This window comes from Chiloscyllium plagiosum, unplaced genomic scaffold (genome assembly GCF_037043375.1).
Source record: "Chiloscyllium plagiosum isolate Xiang-an unplaced genomic scaffold, Cpla_swu_hap1 HiC_scaffold_17, whole genome shotgun sequence".
In the NCBI taxonomy this organism is placed as follows: domain Eukaryota; kingdom Metazoa; phylum Chordata; class Chondrichthyes; order Orectolobiformes; family Hemiscylliidae; genus Chiloscyllium; species Chiloscyllium plagiosum.
In genome coordinates this window covers 26,523,872-26,539,975 of record NW_028270155.1, presented here as the reverse complement: position 1 = coordinate 26,539,975, position 16,104 = coordinate 26,523,872, and the positions used below count along the sequence as shown (strand labels likewise).

General features: G+C 35.6%; 1 protein-coding gene across 7 annotated transcripts in view; it reads left to right on the top strand.

Annotated features, from left to right (window-relative positions):
- The window catches only part of vps9d1 (VPS9 domain containing 1), a 74,626-nt gene extending 59,316 nt beyond the window's left edge, over positions 1-15,310 (top strand). For 2 of the 7 annotated variants that reach the window (XR_015759920.1, XR_015759926.1), the window contains 2 exons: positions 1,039-1,143; positions 10,988-11,020. Coding sequence is in view for 2 of the 7 variants with exons in the window: in XM_043706681.2 (XP_043562616.2) it covers positions 1,039-1,143; positions 10,988-11,069 (187 nt within the window). In the remaining 5 variants the exon portion in view is untranslated. The other 5 variants (XR_015759922.1, XR_015759925.1, XM_043706681.2 and 2 more) reach the window with 5 other exon arrangements.
- The last annotated feature ends 794 nt before the right edge of the window (positions 15,311-16,104 follow it).

The following is a 16,104-nucleotide window of genomic DNA, read 5'->3' as shown; positions in this document are numbered from 1 at the left end:
CAGTGCAATGAAGTGTTGTGGTATATTTGCCAAGAGGTTAGTGGCATTCATATTTCTTTGCAGAATTTGCTTGCACTGGTGTCAGGGCCTATAATATGGTTGAAATTGGGAAGTGTAACCAAATATTTGATCGTATAAATGCCAGAAGAAAAAAGCTTGAGAAAACTAGTCATCTAAAAGAGATTTTGAAGCAATGAGGTAAATTATAATTAGTATTCTTATTGCTTGTCCAAGCTAAACTTCATAATTTCAGATTAGATTGGGTGCCACATTTTTGGGGTCATATATCAATCATGTGGCCATATATTCAAAGAGGAGCTTTACTCTGTTGCATTCAGAGGCAATTTACATCTGACTAAAAACAGTAAGTTAGCACAGACATTTATGATTACTCTATCATTATTTGAGGAGTAACTACAAATGGTTTAGTAGCATCAATCAACCTTTTTGTTATGGTTGGATCGGTTGTTAGACAGGCAGTAGCTTGATGGATACAGCCAGGAATTGAACTAGAGATCTTCCTAGTTTCTATTGCTCAGTTACTCTCTTTAAAAACTGATTTGGGAAGCCTATGATTTTTTTTAAAGATCTCAAATATCAGCAAGGTGTGTTCTTTTCATAAGTAATGTAAAACAAACTGTGACAACTTGTGAAGATAAATTGTCTAACCTATCTTACATTCTCAAAGGTTCATGCTCCTGAATGTCTTCCTAGAACCAGGATATATTTGACACTTGAACAGCTGAGTATAGCTGCTCTAAGTAGGATCTCAACCATTTTCATACCTATTGAAGGTATTAACTTCTTTTTGCATCAAATAAAACTTTGTTGTAGGTGTAGACAGGAATGGAGGAGAACAGCTTTGACTACTGCTGGGCTCCTCATATTTAAGATTTTAAATATTGTGGGGAACAGTTCATTTAAAGGACAACGAAGGGAAACAATTCCAATCAATCAGGTTTAATATTTATGAAAATTCTTCTTATTGATCTGTTTTATATCAGTAATGTATTTTGTCTGTCTTGTAATCTGTTGTAGCGGTGCCGATGATCTACTACCTATTTTGTCTTATGTGGTACTGAAGAGCAACTTAACGCAACTCATATCGGAGTGTGCAGCTTTGGAAGAATTTATTCATGAAGGGTAAGACTCTAATGAAGCAACTGCACTCATGCTAAAAACCGTAGATTTTTTTCTTAAATTAACGTGTTGTTTCAACTGTTCTAAAGTCTACAAATGGTGGAGGGTATTTTGCAATTTCTCCTAATTCAACAGCATCAACGCTAATTATAGCATCCCTTAATATTTTGCTCAGCTGACACCAGCCAAAATGCCAGTCTTTCAGGGGTCAAATCTCGAACTTCATTGATCTACATGATATCACTATTTACCAATTTCAACCAGCTCAGTGAAGTTTAACTTAATGCCTTTGTAATGCTATATAAAAAGTAACACTACATGGAGCTTTAGCTCCTATGCTCCTGTCTTGTGCACATGCAGCAGATGCCAGAAGGTAGTGCTGTTGCTTTTTAAATATATTTTAATGTCCTAAAAATAGGAATTTACTATGTAGTTTTCCTTTGATGTGCTGTATATTTCTGGTTTAAAAAGGTGAAGTGTAAAGCAGCACATATTTTCAGCCTAATTTTAGGTGATGCTATGAACTTTTCAAAAATGTACAAGGCTGCCGAGTATTTTGAGTGCAACTTAGAAACCCAACGACGTTAGATAAATAGCAGGAGTAATATTAATGCTGAAAAGAAATTAGATGTTACACATCAGTTTGCTGTCCGATGTGTTTATTGCTGAAAGAGATGTTCTTAAAATAGGCATATTTTAAAGAAATATGTTCAGACAAAATGAATGATGTTTCTCACAATAACTGTTAGTTGCATATTAATCGAGTGTTTAATTGTATTCTGGGCACAAACTCGGAATTCACTTGTATTTGGATTTTTAGGAGCGGACTGAAATCTTGGCTTTTGCATTTGAAAGTGGTCATGTTCTGCATACCTCTATAAATAAATGTTTGTATAGAGTGTCTAAAGGTTAAGTTCCAGTTATATGTTTTACTACTTTTCCAGAATAGAATACCAATCTTTCTTACTTGTCCTGCTCTTGAATTTCTGCTGTACTTTAGTTTGATTATCTGAAATCAAATGACTTGAAACTGGACAAATGTGAGGTGATGAATTTTGGAAGATCTAATGTAGGGAGGAAGCATACAGTAAATGGCAGAACCCTTCGAAGCATTAACATACTGAAGATCTAGGCACATAGGTCCCTGATAATGGCAACACCAGTGGTTAAAGTGGTAAAGAAGGCATATGGCATGCTTGCATTCAACGGTCAGAGTACAGAGTATAAAAATTGGTAAGTCATGTTGCAGTTTTGTAGTACTTGAGTTAGGCTATATTTGGAATATTGCATTCATTTCTGGTCTACCAGAAAGATATGGAGGCTTTGGAGAGAGTACAGAAGAGGTTTACCAGAATGCTATCTGTTCTGGAGGGGAGAGATATTGGACAAACTTAGTTTGGTTTCACTTGAACTTCAGAGTCTGTGAGGCAACCTGATTGAATTATGACAGGCATGGATAGTCGGAGTCTTTCTCCCAGCGTAGAAATATCAATTAATAGGGGACACAATTTTGAGTTAAAAGGGGAAAGTTTAAAGGAGATATGAGAGGAAAATGCTTTTACACAGAGGGTGATAAGTGGCTGGAATGCACTACCAGAGGAGGTAGTAGAAGCACTTATAATAGCAATGTCTAACAGGCATCTTGACAGATACATGAATAGGCAGGGAGTAGAGGGATGTGGACTATCCAGAGGCAAAAGACTTTTAATTTATAAAGGCATCATCTGTCAGCGCAGGATTGGTGGGCTGAAGGGCCTGTTCTTGTGTTGTATTGTTCTTTGTTCTTTATTTCTAAAACCATACCACTTGAAATAAAATACTTCCCTTTTTAGTTTGGGATTGTTTTGAAGGTCAGATGAACTACAATTATGTCTGATATTTGTTTTCATTTTTTAGGTCTCACAATTAGTGGTGAATTAGCCAACTCCACAGAAAATAGCTTGGCAACTGAATTCAGACTCCAACAATAGTATCTGTCTGACCATGACTTCTGCTGTGTGCTCCAGTTACTGTCTTGTTTGATCTGTTGGAGGAGAGTACTTTCTTTTAAACATTAGAACTTCTATGGTCCTTTGACAAAATTATCCTTCTTAAGCTTGAAAAAGCAGGTGAATTTCATTGTTCATAAATGTAAAATATTATCTTAGAAAAGAAAATCATCTATAAACTTTGAAAGTGCACTATTTATGAGCTCAAATATGGAAGTTTGTTTTGTTGTCAGACTTTGATACCAAACCCAGACTGGGCGTAGTGCTAAAACCAGAAAATCCAGGAAGTATTCAGTGTCTTGGAGAGAGGGACAGAGTTAATTTTTCAGGTTGATAACCTTTTGTCATTTACTGGAGGTGGAAACCCTCATCACATTTGAAACGTAACTTGGGTATGCACTTCAAGTGTCAGAACCTCCCAAGCTATAGACCCAGAGCTGAAAAATAGAATTAAGCTGGATTTCCTTTTTGGCTAGCACAGAAATGGTGAGCCCAATTGTTTCCAATTGTGCCGTAAATTGCTATGATCGACGTTTGTGAATTGAGTATGTAAAGTTTTGGCTTCTCAAAATGAACAGTACAGTGTTGCATGTTGAATTTAAGGATAATGTGCTGATAGTTCAAAGTATTTCTGTCAATTTTTGTTTGTAAATAAGCCTATGAACTTTGTCAGTTTATTTTGAAGCTTATGATCACATTTAATGATGTAGTGATCTGTGCATATTTTGTTAATTTTCCATAATTATGATTTAACTTTTTCCTACAAGTCTTCGAACAATATTTGTAATTTACAACCTGACTATATTTATGATTCAAAATCCAAAATGCATGATGACAGTTGTGGCAGGGATGCTGTTGTCTTGCCAAGTTGAGCTGTACTCAAGCCCAAATGTCAATTGTTCATCTCTGTGATGGATTTATGTGTTAGGGCACATAAAAATGTTAATTTAAGGGAAGAGAAGCGCAACTGTCAGTGAAACTTAAAATCAATCACTTTGGAGTCTGAGTTTGAAACTGGCAAAGATCAAAGGCAGCAAAATTCCATTAATGCCTGAAGGATGACAGCTGAACCGAAACCAGCAGCAATCCATCAGATTTCTAGTGAATATAAACCCCAGTTCACCGTTGGCATTTGTGTTCCAACACATTCCAAACTGAGACTTGAAAGAATGGATATGCCATTCAGATGATGGATAAGAAGTTTTTCCAGCATGTAATAGTCTAGCGTAGTACAAAGGGTACAGTATTTATAATTCATGCTTGTATATTTGGAGTGTTTCTGCCGTGTTTGAGTTGTGCACTGTCATAGCTATCTTGAATCTGACCATGGGATATAAATTATAGAGCAGTGTGTGTTCTGAAGCAGAAGCCAGAAGTTTTCCACTGGTCCACTTTTTGCTGCAATTTTTCTTCACCATTTCTTTAACTTCCACTTACCCAGCTATACTTTTTTTACACTGCAGAATGTTTTGCTCTTTTAAATGAATCACAAGAATATCAATTTTCAGGGTAACAACAAATGTTTGGCAAAATCCAATTATGAAAACCAGCCATGGTGAAGATGTTAGTTTTAGTATTATCACTTACAGACTGATTGAATGGGCTGCACCAAGACGTTATTTTCAAAACAATTTTTTTATTTGTTGAGGGTATAAGACTTGTGTCGTTTCTGGTTATGTCCTTATCAACAAAAGATTCTTTATAATTGTTCAGTATATTTTGAACAGTTGGAGTAGTACTTTTCAGTAATATTTTTAGTATGATAATGCAAACCCAATGACAAGTTTGGGCTCTTCTGTTTATAAGTTGATCTCTGAACGGCAGACAGAATGATTTGTAGAGAGTGTGGTGCTGGAAAAGCACAGTAGGTCAGGCAGCATCCCAGGAGCCCGAGAATCAACGCTTCAAGCAAAAGCTCTTCACCAGGTTGACTCTAATCACCAGCATCTACAGTCCTCACTTGCGCCCAGAATGATTTGTAGTTCAGCTTTCAAGCAGGAGGTTGAAAGTTCTCAAGCAGCTAAAATCTCACTAATACTTCAATTAAGTTGTGACTCAATTTGTTCCATTTCTGTCCAGTCCAGCTTTCATCTTGCACCTTGTACCTCCCGTCTTCCATAAACATGAGCTCATCCAAGCCTCTACTGATTGTGTCCTAACTCGTACTAAGTACTGTTGGTCATCGCCACTGTGCTGGTTGACCTACATTGGCTCAGAGTACCTGAGTGTTTCAAAGTTTAAAAGAATTCTTACCATCATATTCCATTCTCTCCATGGCTTCACTCCTTCCTGTATCTGTAACCTCCTCTAGCCCTACAACCGTCAAAGAGCACTGTGTTTCTTGAATGCTACCATTGTGCTTGTGCCCAACTTCATTAACCACACCATTGTTCATTGTACCTTCATCCATCTAAAACCTAATCTAGCTGTTTTGGGAGGAATGTATAATTCCTAATTCTTCCTCCAGGTGTGTTATTTTTCTGTTTCCTGTTCCTGGCTCAAGTTAAAAATCTCACAACACCAAGTTATAGTCCAACAGGTTTATTTAGAAGCACTAGCTTTCAGAGTGCTGCTCCTTTATTACAACTACCTGATGAAGGAGTAGCGCTCCAAAAGCAAGTACTTCCAACTAAACCTGTTGGATTATAACCTGGTGTTGTGTGATTTTTAACTTTGTCCACCCCAGTCCAACACCGGCACCTCCACATCATCGCTCAAGTTAAGCATCTAATTTTATCCATATTTATATCAGACTCTCAAAGTTTTGAAATTAGTTCTCCCTCTGCCTTTAATCTCTGCTTCAAGAAAAGATAGTTTGCTTTGTATCACTTTCACTGTTTCTTCATTGTGCCAAGTTCCAAAATCATCATTAATCCTTATATTGAATTTCTACCCAAGAAAGAGAGCCTGAAATTGTAATCAGGGCACAACCTCAGACAAGTAGTACCCTTTAAAATTCTGAACTGCATATTCATATCTGTTGGCCTCACACTCTCAACCACAACTTATTCAGAGTTTGTTCAAGAAAATACTTGTTTCAGAGTAAGCAAAAATGCAGAGCAACAATTATAATATTTGTTCAATTAATACAAATACGCCATAATAATTCAAAATAATGAACATCAATTAAAATGAGTCCAAGGCTAGATTTGTGCTTAAATTCTAACCAACTGAATGCTCGTGTCTTTTTAAACTCATCGTGTTCTAGTACAAAAGAGAGAGTCTAACCCAGCCCACCACTGTTGACTGTCAGTAATAGGAACCTCCCAACGCAATTGGTGTGAGGTGTTTGTCAGTTATTGCTTGTTTAACAGTTACAATATTTGGGGAAATAGATTCAAAATCTCATTGGCAGTTGTCTGTTAAGCTGGCATATTTGTGCATTGCTGATGAAGAGGTAATGCTCGAAACGTCAACTCTCCTGCTCTCTGGATGCTGTGCTTTTCCAGCACGACATTTTTTGACTCTTGTATTTGTGCATTGTATTTGTTTCTGAGGATATGTTATATTATCCTTTTGGACAGTCTGAATTTCTCAAGCTTGATGGAATCATCGAACTTCTGTTATAAGTGAAGAGTTATAACGTTGCTAATTAGAGAGTAAATATATATTTCTACTTTAGATTCTGACCTTAAAACTGAAATGTTGGATCAGTTTGTTCTTAAAAATATGCCATGAGCAGTGTTTGTCCTAGGAGTTTCTAATATAAATATTTTGTGGAAGACAGCAAGTATTCATTAAACAGAGTTAATAAGAAATTGAATTCTGTCCAAAGAAATAAGCAAATTATCTGTGCACAGCTGTCATAAAAGATCTTGCAAACACTTTGTCTGGTAGAGTAGGCTAGCTTTTGTAGCTTTACAATTATTGATTTTTATCTCAAATTATTGGGAACCAATACTTTATGTAGTAGTTGAACCCGTTTCAATTGAATTAAGGCTGCAATGCAGTGGAAATTTCCATATGTACAACATAGTTTAGTGCAAATTTAGAAACATCTGACTTATGAATGCTCATTACTTACAAATGGAACCTCATACAGGGGTTTAATTTTAAATGGGAACATTTCTTATACTTACAAGTGACTCGTTTATGTTGTCCTGCATTGTGTTCTGACTTGCAGAAAAACTGCAGAACAGAACCTATTCTCAACTCAGGGAGTGCCTATAACATTGTAACTTCATGACATAAGAAAATTGCATACCATGCTAGGAAGGGTGAGATTAGGTAAGATAAACAAACATTGGTTAAACAAGTTTATCTTGAGGGAATATTTACAAAGTGAAGATTGAAGTAGAAAGGTTCTGGGAAGAAATTCCACACAAACAGGAAATCTGTTCAATGGACCTGGGTGATGAAAGGTTGAGTCTATAATAGAGGATGAGGTACAAAAGGCCAAAATTGGATAAAGAGAACACTCAGGCAAGTGATAAAGCATGACAGATGATATAAGGGTACAATGTGGCAGAGCTGTGGAGGAATTTAGGCTCAGGACAAAGATTTTAAATTGAGTTTGTTAGAAGATAGGGATTTAATGAGGTCTGCAAAAATTAGAATGATCAGGGATTACTACAGTACATGATGGACTTTGAGATACTAGTGCAGTGCTGAGATGTTACCAATGTAATGTAACTCCAAGAAATGGTCCACAAAATACCAAATAAAGTTATTTTTTCACTCTCGTCTTCCTTCTCCTCCACTTCTACTCCTTGTCCACATCTTCTACTCCTCCTCCTCCTCCTCCACCACACCCCACTCCCCCCAACCACCACCACCACATCAGTGCTGCATCTGGACATGCATATTAATAACTGTTCACCATTCTTATAACATTATGATAAAGAAAGATGTCTTGTAATTTTCAATATCTGATTAATTTCTATTCTTCCCCCAACTGAATAGATTATAGATACCTGAACTATCATTAATATTGGCACACCACTGCATAAATAAAATCAATTGTTTGGATTGCTCATCACTAAACCACATGATAGGTTTTCTCAATCGCTGTTTTCTCTCGTGGAGTTGTCTCCTTCCATGCCCTCTGAACTTGTGCATTTGCCAAAGAAATATGAAGTAAATGAGCAAAACAGAATTTCAATTTAATAAACCAGACAATACTTGGCAGTAAAATATGCACTTGGATCTTGAACTAATTATTTCATAAGCTCACGCAATGTTAAAGTTTCCAGTGTTTCCAAGCCACATTTGTCATGATATCAGTTAGAAGATCCTTAAATGACTACTCGCGTGTCTGTTGTTCATTCACTTATGAAACAGGAGAAACATTGATACTTCTGGACACGCTACTTATTCCAAGCTGGCCTTTTTATCCATTTGATTATGGTTGCCTTAGTGTGGATTTCATTTCTCTTTGAAGTTTTACTTCTTTTAAATTTCCCATTTTGTCCTCTTTTTCAGAGTTCGTTGAATAAATATTTTGCATACAAACAAAGCTTAAAGGTGTTGGGCAATTAACACGAGAGACATTCATAATTTTCCCTTTCTCTTCAATTATCCCATACTAAATGCATGAATCACTTTTTTTTCCTTCTTGATGACAGTTGGCTGATTCCAATTCCTCGCACATTGTTTTATCTTTGGTGCCAGCCCACTGCTTAGTAGGGTTCTGGAGCAATTATGGGTTAGTAATAGATGTAGCAACTGTGCCTAGTAGCAACTGGGCTGTTAACTCTTTAGCTGAGAATTTATTTGCAGGTAATTCAAAATCAATGTACACAGAAAATATGATGTAAGCAAGCAAAAAAATTCAAAGATCATTGCCTGGAGGTAATCCCTCAAATATAATTTGAGGTCAAGATAATATTTGGCTTGGAGGGGATTCTTTACAAGAGTGTATTTACCTTGTTATTCTGCATAGTAGAAGTCACAGATTCAGGAAATGCTATTCAAGGACCCTTGGCAAGTTGATTTACTCAGATCAAGGGTGGCAAGTGCCTTTGCACTCATGAATAGACATTCAAGAGTGAAATGCAGATTACTGTTCTCTCAGCAGACTCCAAAGGGATGGTGGTGAGTGGGGAATGAGGAAGATTATAGACACTAGCCCACAACAGGTAAACTGGATTGATATATCAATGAAAAAGAGGAATGCTATATTGAATAAAGTTAAGGAGGTGCAGTAATAAGGCATATTTCAAAAGTCGCTGAAAATGTGTTGCTGGAAAAGCACAGCAGGTCAGGCAGCATCCAAGGAGCAGGAGATTCGACGTTTCGGGCATGAGCCCTTCTTTCCTGAAGAAGGGCTCATGCCCGAAACGTCGATTCTCCTGCTCCTTGGATGCTGCCTGACCTGCTGCGCTTTTCCAGCAACACATTTTCAGCTCTGATCTCCAGCATCTGCAGTCCTCACTTTCTCCTAGAATATTTCAAAAGTCCCCAACTTCATTCGTTCCCCATGCTGCAAACTGAAAATGTTAGTTTCATTGTTTCAGATTATCAACTTTGAGGAGTGTATAGATCAAGTTTGAGTATTTTCTAATACAATGAATACATTCTAACTTTCACACAGAAATGGTATCTTAGCTTTAGCTCAGAAACTACATTACTGTCGTGTATTTCACGATATATGGACCAAAATAATGGTGAAAACTTGAACAATGAAATCAATTTGAGCAAATGAATGGCTATCAAATAAGTAATTAGGTTTGCAAAATGTTTCTGTTAATAATCATAACTGTTTATGACTTTATTAAGCTTGTTCTTGTAGAAGTATGCTTAGCATAACCAAAATGCTTCCAAAGTTATGAATTATCTAATCTGTGGTTTTTGATGATAATTAAATTGCAGAATTCCACTTCCTTATCTGCAAAATGACATAATAAAGATAATAGCTATTCTGCAGCATGATAGAAAAGTCAGTGCTGGCCTCATTAGCTGTCACTAACTGTTGTCAGAAAACAATCTTCAGTTAATTATTGGGTTGTGTCAGCATCTAGAATACATTCAGTGATATTTGTACGTCATAGGTTACTACTTTCTCATAAAGTTTGTCATACAATTCACTGCTACTTTCTAATGGAATGCTCCTGTGTTCATTTATAACTAAGTTATTCATAAAATTTAAGTCATCACATAGACTAGGGCACAGTTTGCCCTGAGGAGCTGTCTGCCATATCCTATCTTCAGCAGGATGAAAAGTGATCTTATCCTAGCCTTCCCAGGTCCAACTATGTTATCGTCGTTAATTACAACTGAAGTACTACTTACCATGCTGTACCTTTCTCAAAACAAATAGAATGTTTAGTGCTTTTATTAACAAGGTTTCTTTGTCTTTGTAAATCATTTGCATGCACTATGGTTTCACATGGACTGTACACTATGTTTAAATCAATAAACCCACCAATTTGAATATATCTCAAGCAGCAATTATTAAGAGAGTCTGGTTTTGATTTAGCGTGTATTGAGATTTTTCAAAATAACTATGCTGATGAGCTTCAAGGCAGAATGTGTTCAGTATCAGTGCATACTGAACTTCATCACTTAAAATTGGAATTTCATATTCTGGGGACCAACGGATTGAGTATGGTCCACAGTCATAGTTTGGATAGCAATAGGCCATCCATTTTTGCACCGTAGCATGTGAAAAGCATTTTTATTCGTTATTTTATAGACTACAAAATAAATGAAATGTTCAGTAAATGTCCCTGAGGAGGTAAAAGGTACTTCGTGGTCACAGACTCAAGTTTGTCTTTTATCTCACCCTGATGCATGAATGTTGCATGAAAACTTGAAAGGATCTTGGTTTGAAGCAAATCTCACTGGGAAATTTTACTGTTTCATGTAGCTTTTAAATACATGGTCTTAAGAAATGCTAACTCCAACTTTTATTTCTTTAGATATTTAATTGGTGAAGAAGGCTACTGTCTGACATCTATGCAGAGCGCTCTCTCATATGTGGAATCTCTATCCAAAGGATGATACTACAGTTTACATCCATGTATTCACTATGGGGAATGTTCAAAAATTACTACTTGTTACACTTAGTAAATGTTTACTTTTGTATTAAATTCACTGGAGCCAAGGCACTGTTCTTCATGGTTGCGTAAAATAAATTGAAGCATTACAGTACTTAGGACAATCATTCTGCTGTTGCACAAAATAACTCACTATAAAATTAACCTCTGTGTATGAGATTGTTAGGCTATAATATTGTGGTTGTTTGAGAGTAATGATCTAAGACTGCATTGAGGAAGCTAAAAGATTTGATTTGGTCAATTAATACTAGAGAATGCTAATACACACTGGGCATTGGAGCTAAACAAGTGCATACTCAATCCTGCACTCAGTGTAAATATTGCATTTTCTTCAGAGTTTTGATCTAAGATACAACCAGTTTTTTAAGAGGTTATTTCATTTTATATTATATTAAGTTCTAAGTTGATAGAATTGTTTATTTTTGATTTTGTCAGTTATTTAAAAGTCAAAGAACACTTAACTGAAACCTTATCCCAGACTTATAGCATTCTACCTTTCAATGCTACTTTGTAGAATTTTGAATGCTTGTCTGAGAAAGTGGAAGGTTGTTAGTAAGAACACAAAGATTTCTAATGTTCCTATGAATAATTCCTGCTTTGTTTCTGATAGTTTTTAAATAATTTTCATTTTTTTAAGACCTTGTTTCATATATTATTAATGCATGTTATGTGCATGCCTGAGTAGGTGTACATGAGTGCATGTAAGGTTGATGCCAATATAGAAATAAACTATTCAGTAACTTTGGAAATAAAAATTCAATGGATAGTATGGGGACAGGAGACAAATTGTCAAATGACATTCTGCTGCATGTGTCCGATGACATGACCAAAATTAGACCAACTAGGAATTAAAGAGCTTCCACCTGGAACCCTGAATATGATGTTTCCACTGAAATGAGGTACACTGAAGGAAGTACACTTAGCAAACTCTCCCTAGAAAGCAAGATCACAGCTACAAAGTTACTCAGTAACTCATGTTGTAAATCACCTTCAAACCCAGCTGTCTCTTAGATTATCAATCATTCATAAGTGACATCTTGCTAACAGGAGCAGAGCGATTACATACAACAATACAGGAGCAAGTCATTAGACCTAGCTAGTCTTTGTTCGTGTTTGTATTCTATTGCAGGCGTCCTCTAATTCTTCTTTACTCCAGAAAAAAAACACTATTTGTTCAGTCTTTCCTGGTAGCCATAATTATTCAGTTCTGGTACCTGTAAAAATTTCCTGCACATTTTCCAGCCTGCTTTACATCTTTTTATAGTACATAGCTCAAATCAATGTAGCCTGAACAAGACGTTCGACACTACAAGTTTAACATAACTTCAGTACCTCTTAGATGCTTAGAAATAAATCCCAATGCCTTTTTAGTGTTTTTCATTGTTTTACCCTCTAAACAGATAAATCTGCAAGCATTCTGACATCTTCTTGTACTATATTGCATTCTCCCTCTTTGTTAGCCTTAGTTTGGAGTGGAAAACAGCTGATGATTTCTTCAAACTTGAGGCACTTCATAAGAAATTATCTTTTCCTACTGAAAGAAGCTTGTGCACTATTTAGTGGATACTGTGAAAGCATATTGAATAAGAAACTCTATCTTAATTTTAGTGAAAAATACGTTTTAAAACTTCAGTGGAAGGATGCTTTATTTATTGTCATTTATGTGAATTTGAAACTTGTAATTCAAGTTTCGCAACTCCATAGAGGGATTAATAAAATACTAATTTGTGATATGTTCTGATCTTCAGTCAATTGTGAACTAATTAATGAATATATCATGCACATTTCAAATATTATGAATGATATTTTACTTATTCACTATCAACATTACAAGTAAATAAAAAAATATAGTATTTGAATGCAAAAGGAATTTACTGTGAAAAATTCCAGAAATTTATGACCACTTTGAGGTATCTGTACATGGTATGGCAATAATTTGATAAATGACAACTGTCCTGCTGTAGCCTGGAGAATGAATTTAAAAGACATGTTTAAATGATGTCATCAGACATCAGAGACAAGGTAATTGAGGTAATTTGAAAAACATTAAAATCCACTGACATTTGGAACTGCGTTTTACTGTCTGTTTTCTGAATCCCACTAAATTGAATTATTGCTATAAAAAGAATTAGTTGCATAATTTATTGATCAGTATAGCTAAGACCAGTCATTTGTTATGCCCTGGTCAAGTGCTAATCCTAAATCAAGACTGGCACATCGGACTTTGGAGCCCTTTAGTCAGAGAGAGTTGTTCAGCAGCTTTCCCGTTGTCTTTCTCATTGTTTTTAATCTTCAAATTACTTTTCTTAAGGGGAATCAATATCATTACTAAAGAATCCTACTTCACCTTTACGTTAGGCACCTTCACCGATTGGTCACAGGTATCCCTGCTGCACAACATCTAATATTTACAGCTAATGTTCCAGTCTTCACCTGAGCTGTCTGTGGGTCCTGAGCCCAACCCTTCAGACTGTACTGTGAATACGCCCACTGTTCTGGGATTCATGTGCCTTACTGGACATCAACCTGGGATTTTAAAACTATTTTTTGGTCTCCATTACAGCAGAACTGTCTAGTTACAGCCATAAACCATTTGTCCTTTTCCTCAGAGGTAGAAATGGTGACACTGAATCAAAGAATCACTAAGGTATCTCTAAAGCTTAGAAATTAAACTGTTGAGCTTAGTTTCTTGAACAAGATATCAGAAAAATCTGTATTTAGCAGATGCCAAAGGTATTTCAGGTTTTTTTTATTAGGGAGCCTCTCAGAAGATCAGTCAACCATTGTCACTTTAGTCCCACTTCAGAAAATGGTGAGCTCAGGTTATGACTTTTGTATTCTGAAGTGTGCAAAAGCTTTGTTTCATAGCCTATTTTCTTGTCTTAGTTATTTGTCTTGAATTATTTCATACTATTATTGACAGCATTTATGTGTTATTTATGAATGTGCAAATGCTAGGTAGTAGTGAATAGACAAAATGAAGTTGATATTTTTGAATGTATGATACACTTTTTGTACTATGAAATGCAACATCTATAACAATAATCCTTGTGACCTAGGTTATCAAAAGGGGTAGGTAGTGAGAAAAGATTGAAGTGCCTTGTGGAGATCTAAAAAAAATTGGGCTAAGTCCTAATGTAGTTCATATAGGTGTTAGTTGCATCATGTCAATCATTCGAAGTAGTTATGGGTTTGCTGTATTAGACTTAAAATAAAACTTGAATTTTAGATCTTTGTGTGGTATTTATATTTGAAAGTTCAAAGGAATACATATATAGATGATTAAATTACTGTCAATTTTGAAGTGCAAGTCTGATAAATTTTTGACCTACGTCTGACTTAGCCATTAAAATAAAGCCAGAATAAATTCTAACTGTTACTTTCACAATTCAGCTTTTAAAACGTAAGTTTCTGTGACTTGCTAATAACATGGAATTTGCATAAAGGTCAGTTTTAAAGTTTCGACTTCATAAAAGGGAAGTTTTTTTTTATACCCAATAAATACAAGCTCTATTTTCAAATGAGTCTCTAACTAGACATGTTATTGTACAAAGTTTGAGAAGGTCAAGTGGTAGGATTAGTGAAACTGCATATATTTGTACAAAGTTGAGTTTTTCTTTCTTTTTAGCCTGTGGTTGTGAAAAAGTTCTTTCTTTTTACCCCTCTAGCCCATGGATCTTCGAGTGATGAAAAAATCTTGCTTTTGTTCCTAGTGGAGATGTACTATTTAAATTAGTGGAGTTCTGTGGTAACTGTTCAATGATTTTAGTATCTTCAGAACTTAGGTTTAATTATTTTTCAATTGTGTACTTTAAGTTTATCTACTAAAATATACGAAAGGACCAGAGAATTAAGTTGTTGATTCTTCTGTTAAAAGTCATTTTTTTTAATAAAAAGAGAATGTTTTCCTTGATTTACATATTTATTCAATTGTTGAAGTGCAATCTTATGAATGTATACCTAGACATGATGAATCTATAGATTATTGTGAGTTTTTTTGAAAAGTAAAAATAAATGTACATGATAAGAAAATACTGTCTTTGAACTATATTGAACACAGCAAAGTCACTTTAAACCAGGTTCTGTATTTTTACTCTGAGTTTTAGGCTTTGTTGTGTAATGACACATTTGTAAGTCACAATGTTTATGAGAAATAAAACTTAATTGACCAATGATGGCACCTGTTATTTAGGCTAATTGAAGTATTTTGTCAAATTGGTACGTGTTACGATTTAGAAATAGCGCAGCACTCCAGTATATCCTTGAACCGCATGTTTTGTGAGATTCAATTGATATGGGACACCTTGAGAAGGGAGGATGGTTTGGTGAATGAGAGGTGGAATTGTGGTCGAGGAGGTAGGAGGAGGTGTCAGTGAGTTAGCATCTGGCTTCGGTGAGAATGTTTCTGCGCATTTGTGTTTTAACATTACCACTGGAAGCCTATCTAAGTGACACTTGATCGGCTGTAAATGGTCTGGTTCAGGCTCCTGTCCATTCCTGTGTTTTAATGTGTAGTTGTTCTGTTGTATTAAGCTATAGTATGAATTTCTACCTTGTTATTTTATGATTTTGTGTTGCTTGCTCTCTGTTCCAGTATTTTACAGGAAGAGAAATTGGAAATGTGATGCTGTATGACCTGTATCAGTAGTATTTGGGGAATCAAGTAAGTGAAACATATTAAGTCACATTGCTAGGATAGTGCAAAAACTGGTAGGAACCAGAAGGATACATCTGTTAAATAGGTTATGCAGACAAGAACTAAATATATCCAAATGGATTTCAGGGTAAGAACTTGTGATGTCTCATTAATCCAGATGCCAGTTAAAACTCATGTACGTATGAACAGATTATTTGTGTGAACAAAAAGAAATCTCGTGGAGTGAAAGAATAAATAGTCATACAGCTTACAAATTGCTGAACCTGTTTTTATTAACCAAGGCGTAGAATACAAGAACAAGGAGATCATGCTGGAACTGTTT